A 20996-nucleotide genomic window follows, 5' to 3' on the forward strand; every position below is an offset into this window, starting at 1 on the left:
TACCTCCCTCGGGGTTGCTGTGAGAAGTGGGTAAAATGACGGCTGAACACACTTTCCATCCCGCAGACCCTAATCTCACGGGACTGTGAGTCGGGGGCCTCGTGGCTCAGAAGGCTGGCTCTGGCTCTGGCTCTGAGCCACAGGTGGTTTCCATACCAGGAAACATAGTGAAGACGACACTACAGAAAAAAAGCCAAGCCTAGCTGGCAATTAAAGAACTGCAAATTATAGCAACCTCGAGGTGTGATGATACACCTATTAGAGCAGCAAAAGAAAGGGAAGCGGGTAAAAAGTGATGCTGAGGGGGTTCTGGGAGGGAATGGGGGAAGGGTCCCCCTCCTCTGGTTCCAGTCGAGCCAGAGGGGTGCAGCACACTCCTGCGCTAGGGTCAGGGAGACCTGAGTCCAAATCTTGCCTCCACCATTATGAGCACTTGGAGCTCGGGTGAGGGACTCCACCTCTCTGGGCCTCAGTTTTCTCATCTGTAAAATGGGGTGATAAAAGTATCAGCTTCAGGGTTGTCTCAAGGTTTAAAAGAGATCAAATAGGTAAGACCGTGAACATAGTACAGGGGGCTACGTTATGATTAGTCAGCGTTCCCTAAGGCATCCTGAAGGCTCAGCCCTGGTGCCTGTGGCCCCGGGGGTCCAGGAAGGGCAGGACTTGGCCTCTGCGCCAGCTGATTCGATCAGGGTCTCTCAGGTGCCAGCCTCCTGATCCTCCCCACAGCTGGAGACCATCTCCCAAGGGCCCTGGTCTCACCCAGGGAGGTGACCAGGAATCCTTCCTCAGCACAGGTGTCCTTCTCCTCCTCACTGCCTGGAGGCTGATCTGACCCAGAGCCTAGGGCTCAGAACTACCTCTTTTATGAGCTTGTTAAAAATGCAGATATCCAGGCTCTGCCCCTGGCCCACTGCACTGAAATCTTGAGGGGGCCCAAGGATCTATTTTGAGAGCATTTTTATGACACACAGAAAGCAGGAGAATCAGTGGCCCTGGGGAAAGCCCCGTCCCCTTAGCTGAGGACTTACCATTTTAATCATTTTTAAGTGTACAGCTCGGTGGTATTATGTACATTTACAAAGTTGTGCAACTATCAGAGGCGCCACCTGACCCGGACCTGGCCCATCTTCCCAGCCTCACCTCCTACCCTGACCTCCAGACCCCTCATCTCCAGTCCCACCAAGCATTTCACCATTCCACAAACACATCAATTTCTAGTGTGCTTCCATGCCTGCCTCCATGTTTTTGCAACTGCTGTTCCCCCTACCTGGAACTCCCTCTCTCACTGTCGCTGCCTGCCCAATTTCTAAGGAACCCTTCAAGACCCAGCTCAAAGGTGTTCCCAGGGAACACCTTTCCCAGCCCACTCTCACCTCACCTGGAACCCCCATAGCACACTGTATAGCAACAGCCAGGCCTGTGCCCTCTCTGTTCCCTCCCTCAAAACCTTCTTTCCCCTGATCCCCAGAGGGCTAGCTCCTCATCCCTTGGACTTCAGCTCAACTATCACTTCCCAACCACACCACCTCAAGGAAGCTCTCCTGGTTTTCCCTATCAGTCTACTTTTCTCCTTCACAGCACATAGCTCCAACACAAGAATGTCAGCCCATAAGGTCAAGGGCTTTATCCACCTGGTACTCTCTTGGCCAGCTCCTCCCACTCAGCCCCAGTGCAAAGAATGGTACCTGGCACACAGCAGGCACGCCATAAAAAATGGTTGAATGAATGAATGGATGAACAAATGATCAAACAGCCACCTCCCCTACAGACTGTGAGCTCCCAGGGGAAGAGAACATGTCCACTTCTCCAGCAGCTGGCAGAGCATGGACAGAGGGGCACATGGTAACATGTGAATGGGGGCAGTAAAGGGACGTAAAACTGCAGGTGCGTGGAAGGATGGTGGGGACACAGGGGGACACAGAGAGTCAGATATTAAGGTTCACTGGATTCTGTTTCCATTAAGTCATTTAGGTTTGAAATAAAAGAATGTGTGCTGGTGGGAGTACTAATTAATCAGTAGCTAAGATATATATACTGTCCTTTATTGATTCTAAGACATCATCAGTTGTAAGATACAGCATTATTTTATGTGCCACCAAGAAAGAGAAAACACAGCAATTAAATTATGACACACCACGGGCTGTAATATGAGAGATATTAAAATGTGGAAACAAAAAGCGTGCATTCTAAGGAAGCGTGGTGTGTGTGTGCATGCATGACGGTGCGTTTATCCGACCTAACACTAGCCTCTTTCTTCCCCGGCCAGCTCAGCTCTGGGCCCCACGGCCTACAGAGCTGTCTGTCCTCCGTCTGGCCCCTCCCTCGCAACAAGGGGCCCCCACTTGGCCCCCCGGGATGGGGCTGAGCCACAGAGAGGGGAGCAGCTGAGCGATCGGATACCTAGAACAAGGGAGGCTGATGTTCTCCCGGTCCGTGAGGCTCCAGGAAGGGGGGCCGCGGGGTCGCAGAGCAGCACCCCAGGCCAGGTGGCGATGGTGACGCAGAGATAGTTACCGTGACCCGGAACGGCGTAGCGGCTGAAGGCTCCATGCTGGGGCTCTTCTCTGAGAGGCTGCCCGGCAGGCTGCGCCGGGAGCCCGGCCTTTCTTGGGGCGACTCTGTCAACAGAGGGAGAGAGAGGGTGAGCGTGGACAGTCTAGGCCACCCAGTCAGGCCCTCCTGTCATTCCCGTCCAGGCCGGGACAACACACAACTGGTCCCCATAAAATGGTCCAACCATTGTGGAAAACAGATAGCGGTTCCCCAAAAAGTTAAAGACAGAGTGGCCACATGACCCAGCAATTCCACTCCTATACCCCAAAGAACTGAAAACAGGGACACAGAGAAATACTTGTATGCAAATGTCCATGGCAACATTATTCAAAATAGCCAAAAAGGTAGAAGCAACCCAAGTGTCCATCAACAGATGAATAGATAAACACAGTGTGGTAGCTCCATACAATGGAAGGTAATTCCATCATTAAAAGAATGAAAGTTCTGATACATGCTGCGATCTGGATGAACCTTGAAAACATGCTGAGTGACATAAGCCAGACACAAAAGGACAAATATTGTATAATTCCACTTGTACAAAATACCCAGAATAGGCAAATTCATAGAGACAGAAAGGTTACCAGGGGCTGGAGACAGGGGGTGCTTGGGGAGTTATTGCTTAATTGTACAGGGTTTCTATTTGGAGTGATGGGAAAGATTTAGAAATGGACAGTGGTGATAGTTACACAACTTTGTAAATGTACATAATACCGCTGAGTTGTACACTTAAAAATGATTAAAATGGTAAACTTCATGTATATATTTCATATATATTTACCACAACTTTTTTTTAAAAAAGGTCTCCTAAAACCCGCACTTCAAGGTGCACATCTTGTGATGTGTGATAATGAGCTCCCTGTTACTGGAGGTATACAAGCAGTCCCTTCAAACACGAGACTCTATGATTTCTAGCTTCCAATTGGAACTGTCTCTTCCTGAGGCTTTAAACTTGAGAATAGTGCAAGGGCCGGGCAGGTAACGGAGTAAAGGGTAGCAGCGGCCAGCTGCTCAGCTCCAGCTGATTATTTCAGCATAGCAATGTGGGGCTCAGTGCAGCCAAAGCTTCCCACGGTTCAGGAGGACCTGGAAATCTGGGGGGCGGGGGTTAATATGAAATATTCTGATTTTTAAATGGCGACAGCTCAGGACGGCCTGAGCACGCCCATTTAGACAGCTAGGTCAGTCCACCTGGTCGCTTTACCCCCTGGTTCCCCGACACCGGGCTTGGCACTGGCTGCCTCTTTTCTAGTGCTTGGGCTGTGGCCCCCACAGAAGCCCCCCCTTCCTGCTCCTCCCAGCCTGACCCATCCAGCAGGCCCTGGAGGAAACCCTTGGTAACCTCCTCCGCCCCCAGCTCTCAGCCCCCTTAGGGCTCCTGTAGCAAGAGCCAGGCCAGGGTAGCCTACCTACGCTCTCATTTTGCATGCACAGTGTGTGTGCGCGTGTGTGTGTGTGTGTCCTCTGCTTGACGGTGGAACTCCTAATGCCCACGCCTAAGCCGGCTGCATCTCCACATCCCCAGCGCCCTGCACGGAGGCTGGTGTGTGGGGGTTGCTTGGGAAAGACCTGTTGACTCAGAAGGAAGAAAAAGGACGGGAAAAAGGACGGGGCGGAGATTTCCCTGGTACCCGCGAACACACCGGGGTGCAGAGTCAGAGGCGCACGCCCAGAAAACACACACACGTGTTCGCATCCATGTAGACACTCCAGTGCGTACCAGCTCGGATCCATCCCCGGATACACGTGCACACACACAGGACAGACAACGAGGAGCAGGCTTTCCCAGAAGGCAGATCGGGCTATCGGGGGGCCGTGCTACACTTTCCGGTCCATTCTCTCCGTGCAGCCGGCTTGCACAGGGGTCCTCAGAAGTGTGGAAGGACAGAGCTGAGCCCCTCATCCCACTAGGGCAGGCCAGTGCTGAGCCCTGGCTGGTGGGCAAGCAGGCAAAGCCACTTTGGGACTGGAGGAAGTGGGCCACCCGCGGGGATGGGTTCAGGCCCAGCTGCCCACCAGGCAGCCCTGGGGCCACCTCTTCTAGAAAAGCTTCCTCTTCAGCCCAGTGACTGCCATGTCTTAGGGCCTCTCTGCTTCCCTCGTGGTGCTTCCTACTTAGAACCTTCCTCACTCCGCTCCCCCTCTACGGTGTCTGCTAGTCACACACTAGGGGAGACCCACTCTTTTTGGAGATTTCCCCAGGAAATCTCTTCCTGCGCCCCCCAGTCTGCCTTCATCTCCCCCCCCACCCCCAGTACCCCCTGTCACCTCCACCTGGGTGTCCTCCATAACTAACCACTGTGTCCCACCCATGTGTGCGGCACTGCCCTCAGCCTCCAGAAGCCTCTCAGGAACTACCCCCTCTCCCTGACACACACACACACCTGGCCACAGCTTCACTGCCCCTTGCTGGGCAGGTGTGCCCTCACACCTCTAGGCAAGAGACACACAGAGGCACCTGGCAGGACACAAGGAGCCCAGCGAGGCTGTTTCTTCTCTAAGATCAAGACTGATGTTCCCACAGCCTGTACAGATCACGGCCATTGCCTGCTGGGTCTGAGCAGGAGGTGCTCAGGGGTTCCGTGGTCCAACCACCATTTTATAGATGAGGAAGCTGAGACTAGAGGAAAGGAACTTATCCACTAGCTCCTAACCCAGTAGACAGATAGCAAAGACCCTCGTGGGCGCTCCCAAAGTAGCCGTAAACGTCAGTTCAGACGCCCTGGGGAGTATCTCTAACCACTTCCAGTTTGGCACTGCACAATTCAAATTGATTTTTGCTCAAATAAACTCAAAATTAAAAAAAAAAAAAAAACAAAGCCCAGGCTACACCCCATCTGCATCAGAAGGTAGAAACCCAGCAAGGGGGCTGCAGGGCAGGATGGGGTAGGAGTCCACTCTTCCTCCTGCACGCCAGAGGAAGAGGAATCCAGGCACCTTTCCGGACAGCTTCCGCTTAGCCCCAGTTCCATTCTCCCTCCTGCTCCAGGGAGCCGACCCATGTAGGCCACCAACCCAGCTTCTGGGCCCTCCGGCTTCCATGGGGTTTGGCCAACGGGGAGCCCTGGCAGGAGATCAGGGGAGGGAGGAGAGTCGCCTGGGTCAGCTGCCTCTCTCCACCAAAGCTCCCGACTACCATCAGGTCTCCTGGGTTCTCGCCTCCCAGCATCCACGCTCCCCACCCCTCCTGCCAGCCTCAGTGGACCAGCCCCAGCTGCCAGTAGCTCTGGGGTTCTGCACTCCTCTTCACGGTTCCCCACACCCGCCCACACCTCAAATCATCCTCGTGTAAGTGCCATCTGCTTCCTGCTGGACCCCCATGGATCCACCAGGCGGAATCTTGGCTGCCTGAGAAACAGGCCCCACTCACAGAGCTGGAGGGACCCCCTTTACATACGGATGGGAAGCTGTGACATGCCTGGGGATCACGCTGAACCACAGGGGCAGAGTCTGGGCCGGGTCAGGCTCTCTTCTGACCCTACACCCCAAACAGCTCCCGCCAGAAGCCAGCAGCCAACACAAGCTCCAAACACAAAGTTAGTAATAATACCCACATGGATTGCTGGGGTACGGACCAGTGTTTCTCCACCTTTTATTCATTCCCCCTAAGGAGTCTTTTTCATTTCCTAGTTTCCCCTCAACAAAATTCTAAAACCATAGATATACAGTAAGTATCTTTTTGTCCTATATGTATATTAGGCTTTATACAGAAAAAGAGTGAGACTTTTTCACCTTCCCTTCCTAGAATCAATTTTTTTGTCCACTTAGGGGCAATACTCCCCCCATTGAGACACATTCAAATATCATCCCCACCTCACAACTTAGACAGCTGTGGGGAGCTCCATTTTCCAGATGAGTAAATTGAGGTCCTAAGAGGGAAAAGTGACTTCCTCTAAAGTTCCCCCAGGTCAAGAAGCGAGAGTATATGCTGAAACTGTTCCCCCCAAACCCACACTTAGAGGGGCTCAGAGAAGGCCGAGGATGCCTGGAGCATGGGGGAGGGGGAGGAGCACCAGGCTGGGACCAGGAGACTCGACTTAACCTTGACTCTGCTGTGTGACTCCAGGCCAGCCCCTTTCCATCCCCGGGCTCATGACTTATCATCAATCCAGTGAGTCAGGGAGTCGGAGCAGTGACTGTCTCTATTCCCCACCACCTAAAAAAAAAGGAATGGAAAAGAACCCCGCTCTTTATTTTACAAAGGCAAAGAAGGCGGAAAGCTGACCCCCTGAGTTCTATCTCTGCCTCTAAAAACACAGCTGCCTTTGGCCTTTGACTTAGTAGCAAGTCTTTTCTAATTTGAGGAAGCAGACACTGGGATGCTTGGGCTCATGCCCCGCACCAAGCTCTAAGCAACACAACTGGTACTAGCAGGACCCCAGAGAAGTTGAGTGAGTTTGCTAACATCTTGCAGGATGAAGGTGGCATCCCCAGGGACAGACCCCAGGAAGGGTGAACCAGCCGACCTCCGAGTCTCCTCCAGACCTCGGAGCACTGGTTCAGGCATCTTCCCTCGGCTCAGACTCACTGTGTGACCTCCACATGACCTCTCGGGCTTCCAGTCTACAAAATTAGGTCACAGGACCAGCTGATCCTGCATCCCCTTTACAGTAGGAGGTCAAGAGTCTCTGTTTCACCAGGCAGACCAGGCTGCCTTCCTATTCTTGGAAGCCATAGTCGGAGAAACGCATTTTAACCTTCATGTGTTTGCAAAAAAAATAAATAAAATTGGTTTCATTCAAATGCTGCTGGCTTGGTTGCCATGGATACCTCCTAATCATGAAGGATGACTGTTACTTGTTCCCATGGAAACACGGAGGCCTGAGGAACATCCTGTAATTTCAGACAAGACACCAAATTTCAGTTGTCGGGTTGCACCGCCCAGATCTTACTGCTTAAAAACAGGTCGAGGCAGCAACCTCTAATACTGGCAGCAGGAGAAAAGAAGTCAGTACTATAGAAAGAGGAGGTGCAAGGCAGGGGTGTATGTGTGTGCTGGACCTCAACAGTGATCAGGAAGATGCAAATTAAAACTACCAGATGTCATTTCACACCCTTCAGGGAGGCAAAAATGAGAAAGAACAATGACCCCAAATGTTGACAGGGATGTGGGGAAGTCTTTCTTCACTGCTGGTGGAAAGAAAAGAATTTGAGAACAATTAGAAAAGAGCTAGTTGAAACTGACACACACACACACACACACACACACACACACACACATATACTCTTAAGACCAGAAATTCCCCTCCTACATGTCCAGTCTAGAAAAATGCTTCAGACTTGCACATGGAGATCTGCACAGAGATGTCTACTGCAGCACTGCTTGTACTAGCAGAATGTGGGAAGCAACCTAAATGTCCACCAACAGGGGAATGGATGCCCCAGTGGATGACTCCTTGGGACAGTCATTCGGTGGAATAGGGTAGGACTCCAGGGGGCAATGTCCACGGACCCCTACAAAGGACCCAGTTCTATAAGATCAGCATGAATCAAACTCAGAAATAAGAGGTTGAGTGAAAAAAGTATGTTGCAAAAGGAAACAGAGTGCAATCCACTTACACTTTTTTTAACAAGAATGTTCACAACAGCTTAATTTGTAATAGCCAAAAACTGGAAATAACCAAAACGTCCTTCAGTAGGTGAATGGTTAAACCATGGCACATCCACAGTGTGTGAGGCAGAATAATGTTCCCTCCAAAGAAGTCTACCCTAATTCCCAGAACCTGTGAAGATATTTTATATGGTAAAAGGAACTCTGCAAATGTGATTAAGGTTAAGGACTTTGAGATGAGAGTGTATCCTGGATTTCCAGTTGGGGATAATCTTAAATGTGCAAGAGGAAAGCAAAAGGATGGCTCTGAGGGATTCAGTGATGCAAGAAGAGACAAGAGAGATTCTAAGCATGAGAGGAATGATGGAAGAATGGGGTCACGAGCCAAGAGACGTGGGTGACCTCTATTTAGAAACTGGGAACATCCCTCAGCTGACAGCCAGCAAGAAAATAGGAACCTCAGTCCTACAACCACAGGGAACTGAATCTGCCAACAAGGAATAGGCAATGAAATGGAGTTTTCCCTAGAGCCTTCAAAAAGCAATGCAGCCTACTAATACCTTGATCTTAGTCCCTCAAGACCCACACCAGACTTCTGACCTACAGAACTGTAAGATGACAAATCTGTGTTGTTGAAGCTAAGTTTTTTTGTTTTGTTTTTGTTTTAATTTATTTATTTTTGGCTGCGTTGGGTCTTTGTTGCTGCGTGTGGGCTTTCTCTAGTTGCGGCGAGCGGGGTCTACTCTTTGTTGTGCTGCACTGGCTTCTCACTGCAGTGGCTTCTCTTGTTGCAGAGCATGGGCTCTAGGCACATGGGCTTCAGTAATTGTGGCATGCAGGCTCAGTAGTTGTGGTGCACGGGCTTAGTTGCTCCGTGGCATGTGGGATCTTCCCGGTCCAGGGATCGAACCCATGTCCCCTGCCTTGGCAGGCGAATTTTTAACCGCTGCGCCACCAGGGAAGTTTGAAGCTGTTAAGTTTTAACTTGCTATGGCAGCAATAGGAAACTAATACACACGCCATGGAATACTACTCTGCAAAGAAAAAGGAATGCATGATTGAAATACACAACCACTTGGATGGATCTCCAGGGCAACATGCTTGGTGCAAAAAGCCAATGTCAAAAGGTCACATGGTGCATGATCCCATTTATATGGCATTCTCAAAGCGGTAAAGTCATAGAGATGCAAAACCAACTGATGGTTGCCAGGAGCTAGGGATGGTGGGGGGCAGGTAGGTGGGTGTAACCATAAAAGGGCAGCACAAGAGGGAGATCTTTATGGTGATAGTCTTGTGTCTTGATTGCAGTGGTGGTTACACGAATTTACACATGTGCTGAAATGGCACAGAGTTATACACATGCATCGTACTGATGTGCACAAAAGATGAGAAAGGAAGGAGGAAAGCAGACACTGACATCCAGAAGCTGACCTGGCATTCACAGCTCTGCCATGTTATTCTCCTTTTGGACATAAACAACCTCACAGGATACCAACCTCAGACAAGGCTACCATGATAAAATGAGGCAAAACAAGTCCACTTTATCATTTTGTCTAAGCCACTGACAAAAGCCAGGTCACCGCGCCACCCACAAAATACCAAAAATCTCCCCACCTTGGCGAAAATGAGTGTCTGCTGCTTCTTTACTGATGACAGCTTTATCCTTCTGCTGCCTTTTCTCCCTGGAGATAAGATTTGAGATACCCCATCACAGAATTGCCCCCGCTTTCTGAGAGCAGCCAATCAAGAGTAAACCCCACTTCCTTAGACGTCCCCCAGATCACCCAACCAAAGCCCAAATCCTAGAGTAGGTTCTCTCTACCACACTCGGAGATGTCCCGTGGTTCCCCACAGTGTGTGTTCTCCATCGCTGCAATAAATAATAGACCCAACTTGTGCAGCTGGAGGTGTGTTTCTGGTGGGTCTTTGGCTGGAGGGCATTGTACTGGTTACATGAGATGTAACTATCAGGGGAAACCGGGTGAAGGATGCACAGAAGCCTCTCTGTACTGGTTTTGCAACTGCCTACATATCTGTAAAACTTTCAGAATGAGAAGTTAATAAATAGCCTACCTGAAATACATGGAATCATATCTGTGTGTAAACAGTTGAGATTTTCCATCCCGAGAAACTCACTGCAGAAATGTATTCCTATCCAGTGTTCCCTGAGTAGAGAGAATGGCCAGCAATCTCGAGGCAAGAGGCACAGAAATATAAACACCACTGCAAAGGCTTACCATGGGCTCTTCAGACTGAAACACATTTCCTGTCTACATGATTAAACTAATATGATGCTTTACTTTCTGTTTGTATGTGTGTGCACTTACATAGAAAAATATCATAAACAGCTCAAAAACTTGGTATCAGAGATACTCTTTGGAGAATGGGATGGGCTACAGGTGGGAACCGTACCACTTGCTGAATGAAGAATAATTCAGCCTTCCAAAAACTAACAGTAAAATTAAAATAGAAATAGGTGGTATGATGATTCAGTACAAATTGTACCCTCTGAATACATCTGAATAGGAAAAAGGAAAAGAAGCAAGAGAAAAAACAAAATCAGAAAACGAAACAAATGACATTGAAATCAACAGCAGCCCAAATGACCAGTTAGAGAAAGTGGATCAGAAAAGTCCAAAAATTAGATTTAGAAACAAACTCATGGGTGAGGGAATGAAGTTCCCCAAGCGTAAAGCTGCCAATGAACTGGTGTCCCAAATTCCCCTCCCCCGCCACTGCAGGAGTGGCTGGATGAACTGCAGGAAGAGCCAAAGGTAAGATCACCATGGCAGCAGGTCAAGGAACCTTCAGAGTGTTAGAACTTTTCAGACACGGCAGTCCAACTGATGCCACTGTGTATCTGTGTGCGTGTGTGTGTGTGTGAAGCACACCTGTACTGTTCTTATCTGCTCTTAACAGTTAGCCAAATGAAGAGTGAGTTTGCCAAAATAGTGCACTGATACGTTGGTAGGTCTCCTACACACACTTTTTCCAGTTCAGACTTTGGCCATCCATCTTTGTTTTTTATTTTATTTATTTATTTTTGGCTGTGGTTTCCAAACCCTTTTACATATGTTGATTGATAACAAGTGCATTGTGGAGAAAGAAAGAAGTCTTTTCCAGTTCAGACTTTGGCCATCCATCTTTGTTTTTTATTTTATTTATTTATTTTTGGCTGCGTTGGGTCTTCGTTGCTGCACGTGGGCTTTCTCTAGTTGCGGCAGGCGGGGGCTACTCTTCGTTGCAGTACGCGGGCCTCTCATTGCAGTGGCTTCTCTTGTTGCAGAGCACAGGCTCTAGTCAGGTGGGCTTCAGTAGTTGTGGCACGCGGGCTCAGTAGTTGTGGCGTGCAGGCTCAGTAGTTGCGGAGCACGTGCTTAGTTGCTCCACGGCATGCGGGATCTTCTCGAACCAGGGCTCGAACCCGTGTCCCCTGCGTCGGCAGGCGGATTCTTTACCACTGCGCCACCAGGGAAGTCCCCCATCCATCTTTGGAAGAAGGAGGAGACGTGGTTCTTAGAGGTTATTAAACCTTACCTGCCTGTGGTAGGCGGAATAATGGCCCCCAAAGAGCCCATCCTGATCCTAGAACCCATGAATATGTTACCTTCAATGTCAAAAGGGACTTCAAAGACATGATTAAGGATCTCGAGATGGGGAGATTATTTTAGATGACCTGGGAGGGCCCAATGTAATCACAAGAGTCCTTATAAGAGAGAGACAGGAGCATCAGAGAAGACAGGGAAGGCGATGTGGTGATGGAAGCAGAGGTGGGAGTGAGGTGGGGCCACGGGTCAAGGCAACTTCTAGAAGCTGCAAGAGGCAAGGAAACTGATTCTCCCCTAGAGCCCCCAGGGAGAATGCAGTCCTGCCGACACCTTGGTTGTAACCCAGAGAAACTGATTTCAGACTTCTGACCCTGAGAACTATAAGATAAGAAGTCTGTGTGTTCTAAGACACTAAATTTGCAGTAGTTTGTTCCAGTAGCAATAGGAAGCCAATACACCCACTGATCAAGGTTCAACTTATTCTAGTAAAAATGGAGGGGTAGTGACATCACACCATTGGCTGATCCAGGACTGTGGACTCTCAAGGTCCCTTTTCCAAATCGATGGCTGCCTTAAAAGGAGAAAAGCTTCCTTTTGGAAACATAATATTCATGACCCTATATAATGTAAACTTCTTTCTTTCTCCACAATGCACTTGTTATCAATCAACATATGTAAAAGGGTTTGAAAACCACGAAAGTATATGGTACCTTTCTCGGTTATTTTATAATGTAGTTTAGAGATGTTTTCAAATCTGTACATAGAGAATATTTATCTTTTGATAGTCACTCCACACACTGTGTATTTATCCTTAGTATAGATACTAAATACATTACTAAAACTTCTTTAGGGTATATAAGCTCCAACAACAGCACTCCAGAGAGAATCATGATTATCAAACCCTAAATATTCAGGTATAGAATTAAATTCACTCTATTTTTCATTTCATTCAGAAAATATAAATGATTTCTTTTTACCCCAAAATTCCACCTCAAGACTTAGTGTTTGTTCACAAACTATATTATTTTTTTTTCGGTGTGAGAGCTGGAATTAGCACTTTCTTTTTAAAAATGACAAGAGAAAAGTACCTTTAAACAGTTTATAAAAGCATAATAGACTGTGTAGAAGTTGCTCTGTTTTCCTTAGAAACATGGGTACTATTAAATTAGAACAACATGGCTATACAACAGTCTTATAGTTTTCCAACAACTTAAAATAGGCATAAAGTTTTAAGTGTGTACATACTGATTTTTTATATATAACTTTAAAACTCTCTTTACCTTTCTGTATTTGACAGCTTGGAATTCAAATTTTAAATTATCTCTAAATAACAAGGTCCTACTGTATAGCACAGGGAACTAAGTTCAATATCCTGCAATAAACCATAATGGAAAAGAATATGAAAAAGAATAAATATATATGTATAACTGAATCACTTTGCTGTACAGCAGAAACTAACAGAACACTGTAAATCAACTATACTTCAATAAATAAATAAATAATCTCCTAGTTTCTAATTTAATGATTTAATACTAAAGCAAACTGAATTTCAGCTCTTTGTGTAATTTTTAGCTTGAGGAACAGTTGACGCATAGATTGTACATTAGGTCCTATAAGGAACATGAAGCTATAATTGGACAAAACAAAAGAGCAGATTGTTTTACGTTCTACAAAAACACCTGTGACTGCCCTGGGAACTTGGAGGGAAAGAAAATTGATGCAAACATGAAGTTCATGCTACCGGCCATGAGTCATAGAGTCCTTTGTCTCTGACCCACGAGTCTCATGTCTTCTGCCGGCACCCGGGAAACTCTACCAGGCTAGGTTGTTAGTCAGCAAGTAGGGTAAAATCTCCACCCTTCATAGTTATTAACAAAGAGTATCAAAAATACTTAGGAATAAATTTAACAAAACAAGTACAAGGCCAATAACTTTAAAAATATTGCTGAGAGACATTAAAGAAAATCTAAATAAATAGAAAGATACACCACTTTGAAGGATTGGGAAGACTCAGTCTCGTTAATATGGCATTTCTCCCCAAACTGATCTATAGATTCAATGCAATTCTAGTCAAAATCCTACAGGCGTTTTAAAGACACTGACAGGCTCAATTTTACATTTAGATGGCAAAGCAAAGGACCTAAAAGAGCCAACCAATCTGGAGAAAGAAGAAACAGGTTGGGGGATTTATATTACTTGGTTTCAAGACATACTTTATAGTCTTGAAATGTAACTAAAGTAATCAAGATAGTGTGATATTAGCAAAAGGATAGAAATATAGATCAATGGAACAGAATAAAGAGTCCAGAAATAGTCCCACATATATGTGGTCAATCGATTTTTCGAAAAAAGTACAAAGATAAATTGGTGGTGGAAAAGATAGTTTTTTCAACAAATTTAGCAGCAGAACAACTGGATATTTGTATGTAATAAAAATGGACCACCAGGAAATGTGGAGAAACAGATCTAAGAGAGACAGGGACTGCACCGTATGTGTATATTTATCCTCAAGCTGACTCCTAAAGTAGGAAACATCAGCTCCAACTTTAACAGGAAGAAACTGAAGTTCAGAAACATCAACTGAAAGGACCATGACCACACGGCTAAGAAATGCAGAAGGCAAGATTCGAACCTGGCGAGCTCTGAATGGAAGGGCTGCCCCAGGATGGGAAAGCACCTCCATGGAGAGATAAGTGAGAGGATAACAGGTCCCAAGTCCCCTGGAAGGCTGAGTGTCCTCCCTGCCCTTGGCCTCTCTCTACATCTCCAGGTGCCATCCCAGCCCCGCTACACGGCAGAAAGAGATAAGGGATGCCTCATTCGACTGCATGTTTTGGTCCCCTGATGTTGGGTGTGGGGAAGGGAAGAAGTCTTGAACCTATGGAACTGCGATAACCTGCTATCTCTCAAAAGGAATCAGGATCAGAGTTCAAGTTGTCTTTAAGTTCAGGACGTGGTTCAGAGTCAATGGAGGTTGCCCACTGTTTCGGGGGTGGGGTCTGCTGGGAGAGAGGCATGGAAATGACTGTGGAGGGCCGGGGTCCAGGGCACCTCCCGCCCTGGGAATCCTCAATGTAGAGCATTTGGTAGGAGCACAAGAACTCCTCAGAGGGGACGTGGAGGGGTCAGGCTCCTGGTTCTCAGAAGGTGGGAGGGAAGCGCTGAGAAGATGTGCCTCCCAGCTATGTCTCAGGATTCTGGGTAGGGCCTCCCCAAAGGACAGCACAAGTGTTCACCCCTTAGTCCCCGGTTGGCCTCATGAATAACAGTCCCGCGTAAGTGTTGCAAACTTTCAGCATCTATAGACACTGTCACCAGCTCTTCTCTAAGCCCCTCTACTTGAGTCCCTTAACAATTGCCTTTGGGACTTTCCTGGTGGCGCAGTGGTTTAGAATCCGCCTGCCAATGCAGAGGACACAGGTTCGAGCCCTGGTCTGGGAAGATCCCACATGCCGCAGAGCAACTAAGCCCGTGCGCCACAACTACTGAGCCTGCGCTCTAGACCCCGTGAGCCACAACTACTGAGCCCGCACGCCTAGAGCCCATGCTCCGCAGCAAAGAGAAGCGACCGCAATGCGAAGCCCGCGCACCACAACAAAGAGTAGCCCCCGTTCGCCGCAAATAGAGAAAGCCCACGCGCAACGAAGACCCAACGCAGCCAAAATTTTTTTTTTAATCTTTAAAAAGCAAACAATTGCCTTTGACCATCCATACTTCCTATTCCTCATCCTGACATACACGTCACTTTCAAAGAATCCCCAGTCTTCCAAAAACTCTGGGTTTCCCGGTCACTCCAAGGATTAATTACCTGGCCTGAAGGGTTCTCTCTTCCCTGAGTCTCTTCTTGCTCCTTTGCTTTCTGAGGATTTCTAGGAAATTTAGCCTGAAGTGTCACCTTCTCCATTTTTACTCCTGAGTTTTCTCCTGTGATTCTGTAGCCCCAGGGTCTATTCCAGGCCCGGCAGAGAGCTGGCATTTATCTTTACTGCTGGAATTCAGGATATAAGGACGTCCCAGCGTGGAGACATGCCTTTGCTCTTCTCCACTGTGTGCAATTTCTCTGTATCCATTTTTGAAACCCACAATGCAATACTACACATTTTGAAGCATTTGCAAATGTAGTAAAAGCGTAAAAGCACACGTGGGCAGGACATGCACCGCCTGCAGGAGGCTGGTTATCCCTGGGGAGAGCGTAGGAGGCTTTAGCTATATCTCAGGGATCAGCACATTTTTTTCATAAAGGGCCAGAGAGCAAATATTCTAGGTTTGTCTCAACTACTTAACCCTGTCAAGGTAACATGTAAACAGCCACAGACAATATGAATAAGTGGGGCTGTGTTCCAATAAACTTTACTTATGGACATGGAAAATTTGAATTTCCGATCACTTTCATGTTATAAAACATTATTCCTCTTTTGATTTTTGTTTCAACCCTTGAAAAATGTAAATGCTATTCTTAGCTCGCAGGTCATACAAAAACAGGCGGTGGGCTATATGAAAACAGGTGGGATTTGGCCTGAGCTGTACTTTGCTGACCCCCTGCTGTACCTGAATCGTTTTATTTCTAAGAAAAAGAAAAAGAAAAGAAGAAGAAAAGAGAATCAATCATGGCAATGTTAACACTTGCTAAATCTGAGAGGTGAGTACCTGGGTGCCTGCAATGTTATTTTCTACACTTTTTATACTTTCAAATATTTTAGAATTTTCAAAAAATTCAAGAAGGGAAAAAGCCTGGAAATCACCTTCCACATGCTCCCAGAGCTTATCACTGGGTGCTAGAATTAAAGGTGATTTTTTTATTTTCTTCTCTTGCATAATGGATATTTATTACTTTATTACTTTTGTAATCCTCGGGGTTGGGGGAGATGGGGAAAAACACTAACATAAACATTATATTCTTTAAAAAAAAGAGGAGATGGAGTGATTTGGCCCATAGCTGGTGGTCTCCCCTGGGGACCACCAGTGACCCAGGACCCTCTTCCATAACATCTCCATGAAGGGCCGCCCCAGCTCCCAGCCCCAGGGCTCCCCACTCCTTAAACTGGCCCCTCCCTCTGCAGATGGCTCTCCCTCTGGGGGTGGGACCGGAGGGCTGCATCCCTGGTTTTCTGAAGCCCAAGGTCCTGTCCCAGGAGGGCTCAGAGGCTGCCGCTGTTGCTGGGGAACGGCCCTCAGGGCCCCAACCTGCTTGCTGCTAACGTGCAGCTTTGAACAGCTTCCTAGACACCAGGGGGAACAGTGACCACACAGACAGTTAATGGGAAACCCAGGCTTCCCTCAGACCTCCACAGCCACCCAGCTTCTCCAGCAATGTCCAGTTCTGCCTGCCACCCTCACCCCTCAACCATTTGACCTCCTGCAGCCTCTAGTACCTTTCCACCACTTTCCTGAAGCTACTCCCCAAAGGCACCCCCTGCCCAGTCTGGTGCCCCCCTCCCGCCCCTGCAGCATCAAGAGTCAGAGCAGGCCTGTCAGCCATGCCCACAGCTCTGCTGCCCCCTCACCCCAAACCCTCCCCACTTGCCTGGGCCTATCCCACCACCAGCTCCCACCCCTCTCACTGTGAGGATGACCCCTGACCTCTCTCTCTCCCCACTCAAACCCATTGCCTCTTGCACCAGGACGGCCAACATAGTCACCTGTGATCACTGATACCCACTCTCCCTGCTCCCCGGACCACATCAGTCTAGCTTGCTGGTTGCTTAAAATCATTTTCCTAAATTGCAGTTCTGTTAAGTACAGTGAGAGTGAAACATCCTGAACTCTGCCACTCAGTAGCTGGGTGACGCTGAGGAGGTCAATTAACCAGCCTGAGCCTCAGTTTTCTCATCTGCAAAATGGAGCTGATACGATTATCTGTGAGAATGAGGACTTAATGAAATGATGCACATAAAGGACTTAGAAGGGCGCCTACACTGTGTTAAGTGCTCAAAAAATGGAAGTCGGTGCTATTATAATGACTGTTATTTTCAAAATTCTCCCTTTGATTCCGTGTGGCCTGCCAGGGGGAGTTCCAACCTCATGGCTCACCATCCAAGGCCCTGCCTACCCTTCCAGTCACACCATCTGCCAACCCGCTTACAGGACTACCTTCCCCATAAGCCCGGCTCCCTGGGGGTGGGGGCTGACTGTATCCTCCACGGCAGCCCCTGGCACAAGGCTTGCAAACAGTAGGTGGCTCACTAAAGCTCTGCTGCTCTGAACAAGTACAAGTGACACTTGTAGCAGCCTCTGGGGGAAGGGAATGCCAAGGAGCCATCTGGATGGCTCCGATCCCCACAAGTATCACATTTTATTTCTAGATCAGCCCTAATAGAGCTGCAATTAACCCCTCAGGCTTTGGATGAACAGATAATGACAACTCACCCCGCCTATAATGATACCCTATGTTGTTTCACATCTACTTGTTCAAAGTGCTTCTGAGCCCAGAGATGTTTAGTGACTTGCCTGAGGTCACCAGCATTTATGGTGCAGTCAGAAGGACTCCCACCCTGGCCACACACCTGACCCAAACTCAGTCCCCAGGATAGAGGGATAAATGGATAGAAAACCGCTTTTCCCGAAGACTATCCCAGATTGCCAATTTACTGGTTTCCAACCTTTAAACCCAAGTTCTACAGTCCCCCAAGCCAAGCAGGACACCAAAAGGAGCCCCATCCCTGGCTGCCTGGCTCCCTCTGGCCCCACTCTCTTCCCCGCCCCTCTGCTCCCTCATCCACCAGAGGCTTTAGGGGAGCGGGCAGAGCCTCACAGCAGCCATCTCTTCCTCCCTGTGCTCTGCCTTTTCCATTTCACAGCCGTGTCAACACATCACCCCTAAAGGGCCAAGAAAAGAGAAATAACACAGCCCAGATGCCGACAGTGCTCTCCTGTCTGTCAGGGAGAAGAGAGGAGGGAAATAAAAGCTAACAAGACTTCCAAAAGCAAAATCCTCAAACCTCCTCTCGGGTACCTGGCAGCTGTCAAAGTCAACACAGGAACCTGGTGGAGGGGGGGGAAACCCATCCCAAATAAAACCCAGGCAGCGGTGGAGTCTGGGATTCACAGACCAAGCACGGCTGCATTTCCAAGGGGCTGCATTTCCAAGGGCATGCTAGGCACCCTCACGGACTCATCTTTCCTGCTAACATACAGGCGGTCTGTCTAGACTGTGAAACCAAGCCTGTCTTTTCTGAGTACCGAGTCTACTCTTTTTATTTTTGTATTAGTATTATTTGGAGGGCTATTGCGCTTCCCTTCACTTCCTTATTTATGCAATCAGAGGAAATCACAGCACAGACAGCCACTTCCAAACTCAAGGCCACGTGGGCCAATTTCAGATGGATAATTAAATATTGAACAAACGCTGAAATGTCTCTACTGGATCGGGATGGCTAAAAATAACCACCCTGCCACTCCACGCGCGGGCATCTCCGCTGTTCCCTCTCAAATCCCTCCTCCCAGCAACTGTCAAACACAACCTTCCCAGGGAATGGCGGGTGGGGGGCGGGGGAGGGCTGGGAACCGATTCCCCAAACACCTACTTAACAGAAAACAAAACTTCAGCTCCCAGCAAGCTCCTAATGTTCCTGACCAGGAAATACTCTCCCTTTCCTGACATTTAACCAAGTGGCCTCGAGAGGAAGGTGCAGGGGAAATATCACAGCCATTGCTTTTCTTTTAAAAATAGTCAAGAGGCTGTGTGTCATTTCGAAGCAAAACACGTATGCGGTCGGGGATGTGAGCACATTTGTATCAAGTTACACAGGAATTCAACCCTTATTCCCTCCCACCAGGAAGACCCAGCAAGGAGCCCAGCTGCCTCAGTGTCCCGATCTGGGCTAACATTAGGAAAAGCAATAAACAAAATCAACACCAAAATAGGATGCAAAGCGCTGTGGATTCCAGATCTGGATCTCTCCTTAACGTCTTTACATACCTCGGGAAAGTGGCCTTGGCTCTCTGGGCTTCAGTTTCTCCGATTGTCAAGGGCAACAGTTAGCTCCCAGGGCCACACAGGTCGATCCCTCCAACCTCCCCCATCAGCAGCTGAGCAAAGCAGGCTCCGGGCCTGTCCTTGTGCCACCAGGTTTCAGGAAGTACAGAACGCAATAGGGCAGAGAAAGAGTGCCCAGGAATCAGAGCTCCAGACCTGACCCTTTGAAGCGTGCTTCTAAGCATGAACTTGGGAGTCCAGTGGCCTTGGGTCGAACCTTGCCTCTTCCTCCACACCCTGAGCTCAGTTTCCTCACCTAGCAAAGGGAAGTGATGGTAATGACCCCTACCTCCTAGGAGGGTTGGAAAGGTAAAAGGAGATACGAGATAGTCAGGTGAAGCTCTTGACACAGGGCCTGGCACACGGTCAGCTGGGTAAAAGGAAGCGATTACCTTCCTTGTTATTAAAGGTGATGAGGACGCGCCAGAAACACAAAGACCAAGAAGCTGACATTCCAGCAGATGAACTTGGGCCTCTGGCCTCCCTCAAGGACCTATACAGCTCCGGGAAGTGGGCCTCAAGCTGTCTGCTCATCTCCAGGGACCTCACAACACGGGATGCTGAACCCTCAGCACAAAGGAACTTGGTGGAAAAACAGGGCTGAGTCTGTAAGACCTGTGACCTGCCCAGGGAAAGGACATGGCTGGTAGGCACGAATGGGGGCAGGATACAAGGGTGGGGGCCGGGGGAGAGGCTGGGCCTGAGGGGGATGGCCTGAGTCATCCCAGGCACACAGAGGACCCAACGAGGAGGATGGACCCTCCCCACCTCAGATGCCAGTGGGGTCATTCCCCTGCCTCCCTCCTGAATTATGGTCAGGACTGTGGAAGCGGATGGCTGTGAACACTCAGTAGAGTTGCTGACTGTGCAAATCAGATAGAAGGAGAAGGTGGCCTTTTATCAAAGCCAAGGCCTAACCTCAGAAGGATCCGCTTGCCCACGGGATAGCGAGGTGGTGCGTTCACAAGCCCAAGATGTGGAGTGGGGCAGAGCTGGGCGTTTCTGAGCTGCGTGACGTTGGACAAGGCTCCCGCTCTCTGGGACACAGTTTCCTCACCTCTAAAATGAGAATGATGCCAGTATCCACCTCCAGCGTTGTTGTGGGCATAAAATAAGGCAAATACAGAGCATTAAATAAGGCAAATACAGAATTAAGCTCACTGCCAACACTGAGCAGGCATTCGGCAAACAGAAGTCATTTGAACTTTATTACACGTCGTGAGGAGTGAAGCTCCCACTACCTGACTTATGTAAAGGTCTGGAGAAGCCGGAGCCAATCCCCAAAGGAGGGATGGTGTCTCAGTAGGAACAAAGGAGGAAACAAGGCAGAAAAAAGTATACGTACAACTTCAGAGGTCTCAGCCTTGGG

The 20996-nt window shown here is 48.5% G+C and overlaps 1 protein-coding gene across 16 annotated transcripts in view; it reads right to left on the bottom strand.

Moving 5' to 3' along the window:
• DAB2IP (DAB2 interacting protein) overlaps positions 1-20996 on the bottom strand; it is a 193648-nt gene that overhangs the window by 101036 nt on the left and 71616 nt on the right. For 14 of the 16 annotated variants that reach the window (XR_014265386.1, XM_082467849.1, XM_082467850.1 and 11 more), the window contains one exon: positions 2518-2621. Coding sequence is in view for 12 of the 16 variants with exons in the window: in XM_082467849.1 (XP_082323975.1) it covers positions 2518-2621 (104 nt within the window). In the remaining 4 variants the exon portion in view is untranslated. Of the gene's footprint in view, positions 1-2403; positions 2622-20996 lie in introns of those variants that run through there. The other 2 variants (XM_082467842.1, XM_082467844.1) reach the window with 2 other exon arrangements.

Source organism: Balaenoptera physalus (assembly GCF_965194825.1).
Source record: "Balaenoptera physalus genome assembly, chromosome: 7".
In the NCBI taxonomy this organism is placed as follows: domain Eukaryota; kingdom Metazoa; phylum Chordata; class Mammalia; order Artiodactyla; family Balaenopteridae; genus Balaenoptera; species Balaenoptera physalus.